The sequence below is a fragment of the Frieseomelitta varia genome, unplaced genomic scaffold (genome assembly GCF_011392965.1).
Source record: "Frieseomelitta varia isolate USP_RPSP 00005682 unplaced genomic scaffold, Fvar_1.2 scaffold_690, whole genome shotgun sequence".
Taxonomy (NCBI): domain Eukaryota; kingdom Metazoa; phylum Arthropoda; class Insecta; order Hymenoptera; family Apidae; genus Frieseomelitta; species Frieseomelitta varia.
Genome location: NW_025110468.1, coordinates 59,426 through 75,335, shown reverse-complemented (window position 1 = coordinate 75,335; position 15,910 = coordinate 59,426). Strand labels below are relative to the sequence as shown.

At 40.3% G+C, this 15,910-nt stretch overlaps 1 protein-coding gene across 1 annotated transcript in view; it reads left to right on the top strand.

The window, feature by feature from the left end:
• LOC122535257 (ras-GEF domain-containing family member 1B-like) overlaps window positions 1–15,910 on the top strand; it is a 176,979-nt gene that overhangs the window by 132,562 nt on the left and 28,507 nt on the right. The window contains exons 3-4 of the mRNA XM_043666644.1: window positions 6,997–7,206; window positions 8,143–8,403. Of these exons, the coding sequence (XP_043522579.1) occupies window positions 6,997–7,206; window positions 8,143–8,403 (471 nt within the window). The remainder of the gene's footprint in view (window positions 1–6,996; window positions 7,207–8,142; window positions 8,404–15,910) is intronic.

Sequence of the window (15,910 nt, the reverse complement as noted above, 5' to 3'; positions counted from 1 at the left end):
GTTGTAAAGGGAAAATTTCAGCCTTCGTGATCACAGATTGTTTCGACGTTTTCCCACAAATTTGAATTCTTACAGAAGTTTATCGAGGAGAAAGTATCTTTTCATTTCCTCGTCGCACAATATAAAATCATTATCGAAAACGAAACGAATTCAACGACCGTGAAAGTAGAAGCTTCGTGCTTTGGAATTAGACCAAACAGACAGCGACACGATCTTTTTTCACAAAGTTCATATTAGTATCAAATTTCGTACAAAAAGGAATCTAATTAAAAACTCTCACTCGTCAATCGATTAATTTCTCGTTTGAACTTTGATCGATAATCCGGATTATGTTCTCCTCGCGACTAGCCGGAGAGTTCCGTCAAAATAAATAAAAAGAGAGAGGGAAAAGATAACGAACGCTAATGGATTCCATCAGGCTGGATAAATTTCGCCGCGGCCCTCGAAGATTCCTCATTATTTCGCGATCGCTTGTTGGAGCGCGCGCGTCTGCTTTCACTGTCGAGGACGGTCGTGCATCAACCACCTCGGATGAATCTATCTCCACTACTGATCCACTGCCGACGGTTGATTGTCCTTTGACTGGCGAGAAATAATGGCGCTGAAACTTCGCGACGACTTTGACGGTTTCTAATCTGAGCGTCTCGCCGAGAAATGCAATTTTCGCGCTACGCGAGGAAGCTCGTTGCCAACCCGCTCGGCAGCCTCGAATTCGAAATTGTGCCGCAACGTCGCTGTTCAAAGACGATCCACGTGGAACACGCGTTGGCGAACCGTGTCTGGATTAGAATTAGCGGATTAGTAGTGAGATTAATCTTGCGGATACTGGCGGGAAATTTTGGTGGTTATCTGCGATTTTTTTCCCGTTAAAAGTAGGGATTTTCCTACTATCTTCGGAATTTTCAAGATCATTGTTTATGTCTTTCGTATATACGTACAACTACGTATTTGTTTTTTAATTATTATATCGTGTAGCTAGTAAAAAAGATATGTAAATACATTCAGATATGTAAAGAACATTGATGTCCAAAAATTTAAATTTTTCTTTTATAAAATGATTAGTTATTTTCAAATTGCTGCAAACTCCACCATCCGGTGAGTAACGATGTGTTATACGATTTACAAAATCTATTCCGTGAATATCTTGATGTAGAGGCAATTGATACGGGTGAAATTCAAGTGAAAAAGTGAAATGTTCGCAGTAATGTTGTAATAATAACAGCGCGAATGAATAGTCAAGAGACTATTAAAAGAAAAATAAAAAGAAAAAGAACTGAGGTTACTAGATGAGACAGATGAGAAGTATGTAAACGATAGAATTGCTATAATTGCAGCTGAAGAAAACAACGCGGAAAAAATTCGAGGAGAAACGACGGACAATAAGGAATGGAGAAGGGAACAAAACGGCGAGAATAACGGAAATAACCAGACGATTTCCAGCAAGAAAGTTTCCAGTCGTTTGCTTTATTGCCTCCTTAAGACGGAAATCGCCGTCGTTCGATTATAACTGTCTTCTAATTACGATTTCTCGTTATTGTTTCTTTGTCTCTTTCTCCTCCTCCGTTGGAACATTCTGCATTCATTTCTTCAAAATTGAACGTCTATCTTCCCTCGAAGGAATTTTAAACGTGTCGAAGTGTCGACCTCACGGAAAGCCGCAGAACTGATCGAGTGATCCACTCAAGATTCAGTCAATAATATTATACACGTTGATTACAAATTTCCAATTGTCGTCGCGAATCAACGACACGATGTTTAAGCTATCCAAAAGAGTATCAAAGTTAATAGGTTACAGTATAGCGTAGAGATTAAATATAAGGTAACAATTATTTAATAATAATGATTAAACAATGGGCAATTAAAACTAAACCTAAACCTAAAACTAAAAGCTACATCAATAGGCAGTTTTTACTTTATCTACTTCTATTTACTTCCACATAATTACATCAAGGAAGCGCTGTCATGGCACTACTCAACATTTGATGCTTCAAATTTAGCCCGTCGCAGCTAAAAGAAATCCACCAGTTTCAAACGAATGATGAACTAAATTTCGAAGAAACGGACATCGATATAAACACTCGAGGAGTCGCCGTGGCGTTTCGTTATTTCTCTATATAATATCTTCGCTATTCTACTTATGAAGCTGACGGCTGCCGAGAGGCTTCGTTAACTCATCCCCAAGGGTTGTTTCCCCTTGGACGCGAAACCAAACCGGGCGCGAAACAAAAGCGGTTTGAGCACGGACTTGCGAAAAGTGGAAAGGAGAAATGGTGTCTGGTGGCAGGGGGTGGCTCGCGGCGAGCAGGATCGATCGGCGAAAACAAAAAACGGTCTGGCCGCGCGGTTCGTAGGAGCTGTCGGATAGTCCGATGACGTTGGAATGTTTTTATAACGGTGGTGGACCCGCGCGCATTCTTCTTTCTTCTTTCTTCCTTCTACCTTCCCCCCCTTGGTTTTCTTCCTTCTCTTCTTTCGTCTTTCTCTTTCTCTTTCTTCTTTTTTCGGACAGAAACAGACAGAATGCTGGACGCTGAATGGCCGCGATTGTTACGGCGACGACAAAAGTTTAGCTAAAACGCGGCGCTGGGGACCCGGTTTCGCGGGCTTCTCTCGCGATTAAACGCGCGCCGCCATTGTCCGACCTCGAAAAAACAGCCCCCACCTAAATGGGGGTGGGGGGAGGGGGGTGTACTTCGTGCGTCATTGCATAGCCTTGGCGCAGAGAACGATTAGAGGAAGGACGAGGTACGCCGAGGTAATTGTTTAGTGGAAGGAGTCAGACTAGGGTGAATTTGGGGGGGGGTCGCTTTTGCGGTGAGACGCAAAGGATGTCTGAATGGACTCTAGACGAGCTTCTGCTTGGATTGAATTGATCATTTTCTCCGAAATTAACTTGGCATTTTTCTCTATCTTTCTTTCGACTCTCTTTCGATTCTTTTCGTGTTTATCCGAAGTGGAGTTCCATTTGAATTCTTTGGCGAGTCCTCGCGATCTCCTCGATTCTTCCAATTTGCTCGCCAGTTGGGAAGCCAGCACAGTGAATCGTAACTGTGCGACATGTTGTTAAATTGGAAAATTTTCAACTTATTTCGGCCTGCCGATGTGAAATATTTTGGGACGAAGGATGACGCGTATTTTAACAAGGATATATTATAGTTAAATTGTGAATTTCACTTTGAAGTTTCAATTTATGTTTCGTTAGAATTATCTGTGAATGTAGATATACATGTGCACAAAAATATGTAATATAATTGTATCGGACGTACAGTGAAGAGCATCATTGAACAGTGACGATGGGAAATTGAATGATTTCTGATGATGAATTCGTAAAGAAATATCTCATTTAATGATCTACTTAGTTTTGTTTCAAATCATATAATTTTTACTTTTATGGTTCTAATTTCTTTTTCTTTTCAAAGATCCTTTCATATCGTGTAATAAGTAGAACTTTTTATCAAAAATTCTAAAAACTCGAAAACGTGTAAATACAATAAAAAAAATTTTCCCTGGCAAAGTCCAACACCATCTCAAAGATTGAAATTTTCTCTTCACAACGAGTCTTTAAAACTCTCTGTATGATTTTCAGTGGTCTGTAGACATAGCGGTTAAGTTTCTTGAATTTCTTGGATTCTCGTTTAATATTCAACGTTCGATAAACCGTACAATGAGTTTTAAGAGATCGTTATGAAAAAGAAGATTTCAGTCTTGAAAATGAACGGTGGATCCAGTCGTGAAGACAATTTTCCAATGTTTCCGACGCACGTTCGAATTTTTACGACTTTCAAGGAAAAGTATCCTCGCAGTCGAAAGTATCCTCGACGATTTTTCACCGTCATTGTTTCAATTAAGCTCTTCGCCGTACCGCCAAGCGCAGAGCTTCTTTCAATCGTCCTCTGTTTCCTCCCGCGCTCGCTAATTCCAATCAACCTCCGTTTGCCATAATGCGAGCTGCAATTATCCAAGCGAGAACTGGCTTTGACAAAAAAGGAACTTCGCAAGATTTCCCCGGGCGAGTCACGCGACAGTGGTTCATTTGCATTCGACGAGTCCAACGAGACTCGCTCTCTGTCTGGGGACGCAAATTTTCGAACGAAGCGAGCGGCGAGCTTTTTTCGGCGGGGCCGGTGTTCTTCGCGATTCCGCGCCGATGGGAAGTTCCACGACGGGTTGGGATCCTGCCCCGTCAATACTGTATTAGCCCGCGATAAGTTTAAGCCATTTGAATCCTCGGCGAGTCGGGCTCGGGCTTTACCTAGCTGGTCCGCGCAACTTTAATGGCTCGCAGATTTAACGGGGCACAGGTAGAAACTTTGTTACCAGGCTCGAGTGAAAAGCTCCGGGCATTCGACCGTGTCCCCGTTGAAACGAATTTCCGATTTCGTACACGTACAGAACTTCCAAGAGTTTCTCGTCTGACCCGTTAAACCTTAGGAGTCGTAAACATTAGAAGCAAGGGACCATAGGGAACGGCACAATATTCGCTCATCCCTTGAAGAATAGTCGGAAGAAACATTTGGAAATGGTTATGATTATCTTCTGATCGAAATATTGATTTACAGTAGCTGTAGAAAGTATTCTGACCTCGTCAAACCTTCGCAAACATTAAGAGTAAAGGGACCATAGACGTAATATTCGTTGGTCATCGCTTGAAAAATAATTGGAACAATCGTTTGGAAATGGTCATGATTATCTTCTGATCGAAATATTGATTTACAATGGGTGTAGAAAGTATTCTGACCCTGTCAAACCGTCGCAAACATTAAGAGTAAAGGAATGATAGGAAACAGTACAATATTCATTGGTCATTGCTTGAAGAATAATTAGGACAATCGTTTTGAAATGGTCATGTTCACCTTCTGATTTAAATATTGATTTATGGTGGGTGCGTAAAGTGTTTTTCAGTAAATTTTGATGCAACATTGTACTGTGTGGAGGAGAACAAATGTAAAACTTAATCCAAAAAATTGCCACTCACTGTGAAACACGGTGATGGTTCCCTAATTATTTGAGGTTGTATGAGTGCACATGATGTTGGCACATTACAGTTTATTAATGAAATAATAGACCAGCGTGTTTGTATTGCGATTTTAAAATAGAATCTTTTTTCTAGTGTTGAAAAAATGGGGATTGAAGACAATTTTATTTTTATGAGTGATTACGATTCAAAATATACTTCATTCAATATGAAAATGTTTAGAATTCATCAGTGTACGAATACTTTTAACATTATGTTCTATTTAAAAACATTGAGTTCGACGCTTCGTAAAAATTAATAATTTGAAAGAATTTTCCGCGTGAAAGTCCAAAACCATTAAGGAATGCAGTAAAACCGTACAGACCACAATAAAATCGAGAGAATTCTCGCGCGAAAAACAGAGTTTCGTTCATTGTGCTTTTCACTTTTCACTCGCGACTGGCTTAAAGCGAGATATTTATGCGGTTATAAAGTTACAAAATACGACCTGGGAACCTGTCGTTTGAAGCTCGCGAACGGGGATCGTGACCTGTAAAATTTCGACGATTATTACGTTTACGTTTAGCCTGTCGCCGATAACGAGAAAAATCGCGAGGAAACCAGTTTTCATTCGGGAGAACCTTTTCTCTCTCTCTCTCTCTCTCTCCCTTTTCTGCGTGATTCAAACGAATTTAAATCCTGCCTCATCTCCCTGTTATATATCGGTTTTAACGATATTATCGAACGACTGCGTATTTCCTACGCAATCAGATCCGGCGTTATACATCAGCATATTTAATAGCGCAGCGACGACGTTACTTTAATTAATATATTTGCTGATAACGCATTAATCTGTCGTTAAATATCGCTTCGGCAAGAATTAACGCGACGCGAACTGTCGTTTCGTAATTTGTGAATCGTTCGCGCCGAGCCAATTGCTTTTATTAATCATCCGACGATTGTACCCAAGTGGAAATTTACTGTTTACTTGAAATGCTTGCTACTTTTCAACTTGTTACTTAAAATACTTTTTTCTCCTCTCTTTTTTTTTTAATAATCGTAGAGCTCTCATTTTCTTCTAGTCTCTTGAACAACCATTTCACAGTAGGACATGTTACATTTAGAGCTGTTTTCACAGAATTTTCACAGAAATTTGTTGGTTTTCACAGAATTTTCACAGAAATTAAGGAATTTAATATCTAAGCAAACAAAAGCTGTTGTACAGCCTGATTTTGAAAAGATTGGTCTAGAAGGTTGATCTTTCACAACGAAGCTAAATTTGACAGATATCCAAAAGAACTGGAAAGCTGGTGATCACGTGTTTGTTTCGCAACCTCACTTCCCTCTAATCGGCTGATCCTAGGTTAATCCTAGTTTGTTCCGTTTGCTCTCGGGCAACAGATATCAACTGCTTACTAATCCTAAATTTGTGAGATTAAAGTATCGATACGTGTCATTAATCTTAGACTTGCGAACAGTAGTATAAATTGTAATATAAACTATACATGCCCATTGAATTGGTACGTAATAATGGTAACGGTTAATGATAACGTTATTAATATGTTGATTTGCGTATTTGTTACACGCGTGCAACTGTACTTGTATACTATAATACGTCAAATGCGCATCACTCGCTAGCTCGTTATTACAATTATCGCGTTTTGCAATTAAAACTGCTGTGACTTCGTTTGTAACTTTCTCGAAGCGGTGGAAAAACTTTATCTACAATCTGAAAATAAATCACCGCTGCAAGAATTAACGAAAACCCGATGAGCCATGTCCTTTCTTCTAAGCCGTATCAATTGTTATACTTCGCCAATATGCGATTGCTCGCAGTTGTGTAACTTCAACGGAGGGTACGCGTTGATCTTGCATTTATCGTGCTTAAATTACCGGGCCATTAATATCGAAAATCCATTAGCCCTTCAGAGACATTTTACTGGAAGAAAAGAAACGTTGTCGCAGTCGACGCGGGAGCGTGCGATACAGTGTTGAAGCAGTCACGATCAATTAACCAAAGACGGGTGTGTGTTTCGTTTCAGGCGTTGGTCTATCGGGACGGGAATCTGGTGTCGGGCTCGCTGGAAGCCCTGGTGCAGCATATGGTGCCCACTGAGGAATATTATCCCGATCGGGCGTACCTCTTCGCCTTTTTGCTGAGCGCCAGACTCTTCATCAAGCCGCACGAGCTGCTCGGCGAGGTCTGCGCCCTCTGCGAACATCAGCAAAACCTGAATGGAGAGGGTGGCAAGGTGAGCCCCGCGAATCCCGACGTGCCACAAAAGCCCAGCGAGAGCCTTCCAGGCGTGCACTTTACGGCCACCGCGTGCATTATCGTTTCATCGTCTCGCAAGCTACCGACCCCCTTTTCGCATTCACCACCCCACCTCCTCCTCCTTCTCTCGGGGAGAATCACCGGGGGTGGCACGCTCGCTCTCGTTCCGCGTTGTAATAACGAGCACGCGTATCCAGGCCAGAAGTGTCTCGCTCGCAAATGAATTTCCACCCTGGCGATATTCTCTCTCTCTCTCTCTCTCTCTCTTTCTCTTCATTCCCTCCCGTTATCTTCCTTCGTGTCTTTAATGATTTTTTTGTCTGTTTCTGTTTTCTTTCCTTTCTTCCTCTTTCTTCCCTCTCCGCGCCCGATTTTTTTTATAATTCGAATTTATGCTTCTTTGCACTTAACGAAGGATTCTTCTTCCTGGTTCTTTTTTTTTTTTTTTTTGGTTCCCATGTCGTCTGCGGATTTGGAGAGACGGCGAGACTCGAAGGAAGATGGTTCGGTGTTTCATTAAAAAGTGAAAAATTTAAAATTTAATAAAGAATTGAATTGATTGATTTAAAATCTTCAATTATTTGTTATTATTATAAATGAAATTGAAAATATTAAAACTTCAAATGAAATTGAACGCGGGACACGCAGAGATCATCTTCTTTCCTTTGGGATTTTTATTTCAATTAATAGTTACATCGGTCGCATGAGCAAAACAGTGAAGACAGAACCTGAGTCTTCGCAGCCAGAGGATCCTAATTCTGAAAGATCCTAACCGATTCGTTTGACGTACGCGTATTCTCCAGCGTGCTAATTTCCTCACCTCGTTTGAAACTTGTTTGGCAACGCATGTAGCGACTAACTAATAAAAAGAGAGGTAGAGAGGCCCAGTTGGAAACTGTCTGGCGTGTTCCAGGAACGTCTGCAGCGTTTCGTGCCGCGACTGGTGCAGCTGCTAGCCGAATGGACGGAAACATTCCCGTACGACTTCCGGGACGAGAGGGTGATGGGCCACGTCAGGTCCATCACACAGAAGGTCGCTGCGGTCGACGCTGCGGCCAGGCAGGAAGTTTCGGCATTGCTGCAAAACTTGCTGCTTAGACTGACGGCCTTGGAAAGGTACGAGGAGGGTCTGGCCAGATTGGCGACCGAGGCAACGACAGAGCAACTCTCGCAGGTTCGTACAAACGCCGTGAATATACTCATGCGTTGATATCATCAAACGATGATAGGCTTCGGGCCTTTCTTCGCTCGTGTTTACTGCCAAAAATCTCCTTCGTCTCTTATTCCTTTCGGTCGAATTACACTACCAAATTTTTTTTCTTATCGAAAAACGTAAGAAACGTAAAAGTTGCAGCTAGAGTGCTAAGAAATTTTAATATACGTACAATTTAATATAAAAATAATACTTCAGCTACTCGTGGTTACGAGTATCTTGTCATGTTTTGTATACGCCATATTTTGCCTTCCTTAAAACAATACCACTTTTGTATTAAACAATTTTTCATTAGACGCATAATTTAAAAGTTGCTTCAAGTGTGCATGTTACGCGATTCATAGAGTATGTATAGAGAGTAATCCTAATAACTTTAGTAGCTCTGACTGAGCTACTAAAGCTGAAAGTCATTATCATATTTCAACAAATACAATCGTAATTTTTGTTTTAAACATAATACGTAAAAGACACGAGACAACATTTTTTCCAGTGTGTTTCAACAACCGCAATTTTTGTTTTAAATCGTACAAAAGATACAGGATTAAGATAAAGGCTACAGATTATTAAAAATCTAATAGGTAACGAAACATACTTTTAATGTATATTTGCTTTTATAATCTTTATAAACGCATTTCCTTATAATCTTATAATTCGTCACTTTGTGGAACCAACGCAACGAGGGAGATTATCACTTTATGCACGTCAAACAACTTCTGCTTGTGTCAGAATATACCAAATCATGGCCGTCCGTTTATGCGTGCACACGCTCCACGAGCTCAACCATATTTATCGAGTTTAACAACGATTAATCGGTTAACCGTGGCCTCCGTGAAGTTCCAGTATAATGATAATAATAACTAATGTTCCGCAAGCCTTCTGTTCGTTTCGTGCGCTAATTCTGTTCTGGTAACACAGAACGGTTCCTATGTCCTTTGTGCTTGTGCTACATCGCTATCAAGCGTACTTCTAGCATTTACATCAGTACGCAAATGTACTATAGTTGTTCAATCGCGTGCAAACATTTGCCTAAGGCGTTCACAGACAACCATTCCGAAACGTTTCAGTCGAGTAGTCAATTCTAAAAATTCAGGTGGCAAATCTTTCATTTTTACCTTAACTTAGGATCGATCATATAGGAAATCGGGTTGTCTTAATTTTTCTTTAAGCATTCTGGGCTTCTACAGAAATAATAGGCACCGCTGTCATTGCAAAAGTTGCATTTTTAGTCATTACTAAAATATTAAATTTGTTTACGTTGAAATCGACTCTGACAGGGTTGAATCGTGGACATCTCTTTCACACCAACTTCAACCGGCTCCCGTATCTCCACGCGCTCGGGACTCGATTGCCTTTAACGAACAACCACGGGAAAATTCGAAATCGCGAAACACACTCGACGACTCCGTAATTTCCCAATTTTCCACTGCGAAACTGCACAGGAGTAATCGACTTAACGTCTCTCTCTTTCTCTCTCTCTCTTTCTCTCTTTAACCTGTTCCGCCGTTTAATCCCGCGAGAGAGGTAGCGCGATACGCGCGCGGCACGATAAAATCGAATTTGCGTATACTTTGCACGCGGGACGCGTGGACGCGTTGAGGGAGGGATGATACTTCTGCCGGGGCGTCGAGAAACTAAAGTAGCTTCCTTTCCTCCGGTATCAAGCAATTCCCCCGTCGAACTCGATTTTCCCAGCCACGTTTCTCCCCCCGTCTTTGACAGACGTTTCAATATTTTCGCCGACACTGAAGACGCGCGAGATACTGATAACAGATCCCACCCCCGAGGGATCACGACCGTGATTTCACCTACGCGTCATCCCTGTTTATACGTGTTATTCGCGCGGCGTGCTGATACACGCGTTCCTCGTCGCTCGCGTACGCACGCACGCACGCGCCTCTCTCTCCTCTCCTCTTCTCTCCTCTTCACTCCTCGCCGAGCCACTCGTCCGTGTATTCCGCGTGTATACCAGCAGTACGCGCGCACTTTGCGCAGTTAGGCTAACAGGGTTATGTAGTTTCGCCCTCGACACCGGAGACAGTAACTATTCTATTTAATTTGATTACCCTGCCGCCTATCTGCCACCGCGTGTAACACCTACTAATAGCTAATTTGCAACTGCATTAGTTAGTTAAATATGCCGGCGTATCGCGCGTATCGGGCTAATCAGGGCAGAATTGCGTGAGCGACGACCGCCACAAGCTTCATCGATGATCGCGCGCGGCCGGAGAAATTACCGCATCTCCACCCCTCAATTGTTTCGTTGCGCGGCTGCCGCTTCCGTTCCCGGAAACCTGTTTCGGATACCGCTGCCTCCAGTTCCTGGTTATGTTACTGTTCGCTCGATACCCACGATATGTCTCTGTTTTCGGATGGCTGGCGATTCAGTTTGTTCTGCCGGACCAGCCAACGTCGATGCTTTTCATTTCGTTATAGTAATTAGGAATTATTTAACCTTTTGCGCTGGAATGACGTGTCACGCACGTCGAGAATTTTCTGTCCTGAAATTGCAATATTTTCTCAGCTTCAAGTATATTTAAGTAAAACAAATAATAAATTTATTCTACTTCTCAATAAATTCTATCCAGTGATATCGTACCGACGAGCTCAAAAAGCAACGAATTATTATACACGGTTTGGTCACCCGTTATGGTCCGCAATCAGTTGCCAGCGCAAAGCCAGCAGTGGTTAAAAAACCGTGTTGGATTATGCTATGTAAAAATATACTATTATGTAAAAATATCTGTAAATAAATATTTATGCAATTTTTAGGTTTAGGTTAGGTTAGGTTCATGTGATTTAATTGAAAAGAAAGTAATTAGAAGAGGAAGCTTCAATATCAACTGACGACGATATGTCGCTATAATTGTGACCCTCTATAATCGAGCGTATTATAAACTAAGTATCGCGATCAAACGATAATAATAATAATAATAATAATAATAATCTAACGATCACGAAATCTATACCAGCGCTACGTCGCACTGAATCGCACTTAATTCAATGTGATTTAATTTAACTTTTAATTTAATTTCTAATAACAGCGAACACTCTGACGTTTTGGTCTCGATATTGGTCCCTTCGAAGTTTGGTACCTTGTGTAATATCTATGTATTACAGTTTGGTACCTCGGATATACGAACTCATAATTGATCAATCTATCAATCTGTATCTCTTATTATCAAGGAGAGTACAAATGAATTTTTCGATTAAGTGAAGGATCTCGTGTTCGGACGAACAAAGTTTCACCTGTAAGTAGCTAATAAGATGACTTGAGAGCATTTAGATGTCTTCATTCACTTCGATATCTTGATACTTCGATAGTTGGGTCTCCCGATACCATGTTACTCTAATATCCTGGATTATTATGGAAGTCTCGGTGGTCTCAAGTATTAAACTCTTAACCATGGATTGTCGATACGTAATATTTAATATTATCACTAAATATTAAATATTATCATTATAATGTATAATTACATATATTAATATTATTATAATATATAATTATTATATATGTCAAATTACAATTACTGCAAGAAGATTCTTCTAACAAGTATGAACTTTAGCTAGTTTGAATATCTAATATTAATCTCTAAATTCTCTGTAAGAGGATTCTTCCAATAACAAATCTTAAAGATGAACCTTAAATATTTCAAATGTTAAACGTTCATTTGCACAACGTCAGATAGCCCTCCAAATCTCTGTCAAATATTATTTGAATTTAGTATTTAGGAAAACGAAACAAGAACGTTAATATCCGTCTCGATACGGAAACTTTGTTCAAATTGCCAAGCAATAATAACAGGCAACAATAAACAAGTAATCGTTCGCTTCTAAAATCGAGGATCTTTCATCATCCCGGCATTAAACGCATATTTCATCATGGACGAATGAATAATAGTGCCGTTCTTTATGATCAAAGGCAGATAAATTTCCTGCGGCATAATAAATAACATCCTCGTCTAAACGCGGATGAAATTGCTTCATTGCCTATCAAAAGTTCCCGGAAATTGTTGAAAGCAGCTTCTTTAACCGGCGACTTTAATATTCCCTCCAAATAACCATCTCGTAGACTGCCTCTTTGATTCCCTCGAAATTGTTACGACAGATATATAACGTTTTCCGTTTATTTCCTATACGTGGGAGCATTTATGCGAACGCAATTTCCCGCATCCTCAAACTGTCTGACACAAGCTATCGCTTACGTCCAGTGGAATCTCACTTGACTTTTTTCTTTTACAAGATATATTGAAATTAAAATGAAATACTGACGAAAATTGTGAAATCTGAATTTTGTTGTGTCTCTCTGTGAAGAGATAGTACGATGACACTAAATACTACTGTCCGTTCAGGTTCCATTTCCTTAGTTGTGTAGTCATGCAAATGTGACTGTGCATAAAACTCACCTATGTTTGTTTCGGTAAAAATTTCAATCTAAAATTTATTTGTTATTATTCATATTCTCTTTTATTATTTATCATTTAGTACGTAACATAATCAGTTGCGCAATATTAAACTATAAATCGGATCGTTCAAAATTCATCTTTTTGCATAATATGATTACGTGAAAGATTTCGCCGTATAATTTCGTTGTATAATCAGTCAATATATTATAATTACATGAAAACTTTCACACTGCTGCAACCCGCTGCAACTCGAGTCAAAGAAGAAAAATGATCGCGATTGAACGAAGGAAATAGAAAAATATTCCGTGTAACTTCCCTCTTTGCGCGCATGGTCCGTCCGTGGCCAGAGACTGCATCGGAAATGCAGAAAGTCAGAAAGTATGAATGTAATAAAAATACAACGTGGGCGAGAAAAGAAGGAAGAGAGAGAGAGAGAGAATAGATAGATAAGGAAACGGGCGGGTTCGAACTCTTAAGGAGCAGCGTCTTATTAAAGTGGAAGTTGGCCGCGCTTTTTGAACTCGTTGCCGCGACGTGCCGCGGCGACAGCTTCGCTCGAACTTTCTCAAGAAGCAAGCCGTAACTCGCGAAACCAATAATACGCCCATAATCTCTTTTTCATCGTCGACGCGCTGCTTCCTCGTCCCTCTTCTTGTCCTTCGTTTTCCCCTTCGTCGAGGCTTCCTCTTCCACTCCGTCTTTCCCTCGTTCTACGTCGTATTCAGCCGCTGACAGGAAACTTCTAAGCACGGAAGACCGGAAACCGTCTTGTAACGAGAGGAATCAAGATGTTGTCGAGGCCGTAGCCTTTCGATTGATTATTCGACGTTTTCTTTTTTTTTTTTTTTTTCTTTTCTCAATTAGTCGCCCAGTGACCGCCTAGTGTTGTAGATCGTCTTTGATCGATTATTGATCGTCGATACGAGTTGATAATATGAAAGAGAATTTAAAGAGAAATCTTGGCGAAATTTTCGAATTTCTCGGATCTCTCTGCGAGGACTTTACAAAGATATTATTATATTGTAGTACGCATGAATGTTCGAGGTTTCAGAATTGCTGAGAAGATAATGTTTAGAGAAAGGTAACTTTTAAAAAGTTTTGAATTTACTGCTAACGTTCTTATTTGTAGGTATTTGAGGGAATTTTGAGTAAATTTCTAATTTCTTTCATTTTTTTTTTTTTAGACAGTCTCAGATCAAAGTGCAAATTTTCAAGATCTCACTTTGATCCCCTTACACTTTCCCGCGCCATTACTTGCAATCTAATACCTACCGGGCTGACTTTAATCGCATAGTTGAGGGAAATGAATTTTCATCGAAGGTTTCGCACATCGGGGCTTAGAGATAACAGGAATTTAATATTGGCCAACAAAGCTGCAGCTTCTATTTCGTTATTTAGTGAGTAAGGAGAAGGGGGAGGGAACTTTAAGAGGATTATAAAAGGGAAGGTAAGGATAACGGACAGGAGAGGCAGAATATTATTAAACGGAAGTGAAGAAGTTTCGGTTCCTATCTTTAATGCGACGTAAGATAAGAGGAAAAGTAGTATCGAGTTTTCTTTAATCTAGACGAAGTTGAATATTTTAATACCTTGCGTAATCAGCATTGCAAGGGAACTGTTTTGTTCAGAAGTACACTAAAACCTTCTCTCACGGTGCGACAAACGTTTCTCTCCATTTACCTTAAAGATAGATCTTCTCTCAAATGAATTTTTGTTTTTATAAATTTCGTGAAAAAACAAACGTGAATTTGCATTATTAAATCTATCTCGCCCTGTATATTACGTGTACCAGTAAATAAAAAAAATCAAACAGTTTAGTATTTAAATTAGCAATCAATCAATCGAAATATTAGTCCCCACTTCGTGTGACTGTTAATTTATTCCGGAACAATCTGGAAAGAATTTCACAATTTAACTTGCAGCCGCTAAAAATTAAACCTTCGAGGAAAACTGCGATTAATCAGTTCGAGTTCCAAGATCTGGCGGTGTAATTTCCCGAAACGAGAATTTCTCAATGCACAATAACATTCGCCTCGAATCAATAATTATGGCGAAACTTTCTCTATATCTCGCTTTTACGAGAGATAACGTTCCAACCAGGCCATTTCCACCCGTTTATTACGCACCGTCGATTGATTGGATTTCTTTTATGTGTTCCACGAACGTTCTCAGGTACACCTACCTATGGTACAATTTTAATCTTTTCCTTCGCCGTGGAAAGAAAGTTTCAAAAGAACGAACACGTCGGGCTTCTCAATCAAGAGCCTTTATTGCGTTTAAACAGTTACTCGCTCGAGAAAGTTCGGCTCTGGACTGGGATATTCAAAAAGTGGGGGAGGGGGGGAAGAAATATCGCGACGTCGTGATTTCATACGACGACGTGGATTTTATAGCTGCATTTGGTCGATGGAAGAACGTTCAATGGTTCGACGCACTCGACTTTCGTCGTTTATAACACGTACAATTTCCTCGCGCGCGCCGATAAAATCTGAGATAGAGATTTCGTACGCGAGTAAATAAATAAACAAACAAACAGACGAAATTGACGGGTTGACGTTTCTATTTGCACGATAGGATATAAAGTGAAACTTGAAAACGTGTTTCGAGTTTTATCGGGGGAACGTTTCGACTCGATGAATAATTCTTGCAGCTTGTTAAAAATGAAGGATAACAAACAGAAAGAATAAACACGCGCAAATGTGATTGAGCAGTGAATCGAGATTTTAAATTGTAAAATAAAAACATCTTTTCGATACAGAGGAAATAAGAATTTCAGTTGAAACGTGTTACTTCCTTTTTACACCGACGGCGGAAGAAATGAATTTTTACTTTCGATAAGAAGAAAAAATAGACCGATTCGTGGCTTCGTGTTTATACGAATTAATTTAATCTGCACGAACAGCGCGGGACTTCTGGAAAAATAATTTGCGCACGGTTTGCGAAAAGCGCAATTTCCTTTTTAATTAAAACCTTCGTCTCCTCCGCCGCCCCCCCCCCCCATTCCCCTTCAAATTTCCTTCAAAAACTTCGTACTGTTCATTTTCTTTGACAGCAACGCTGAAACT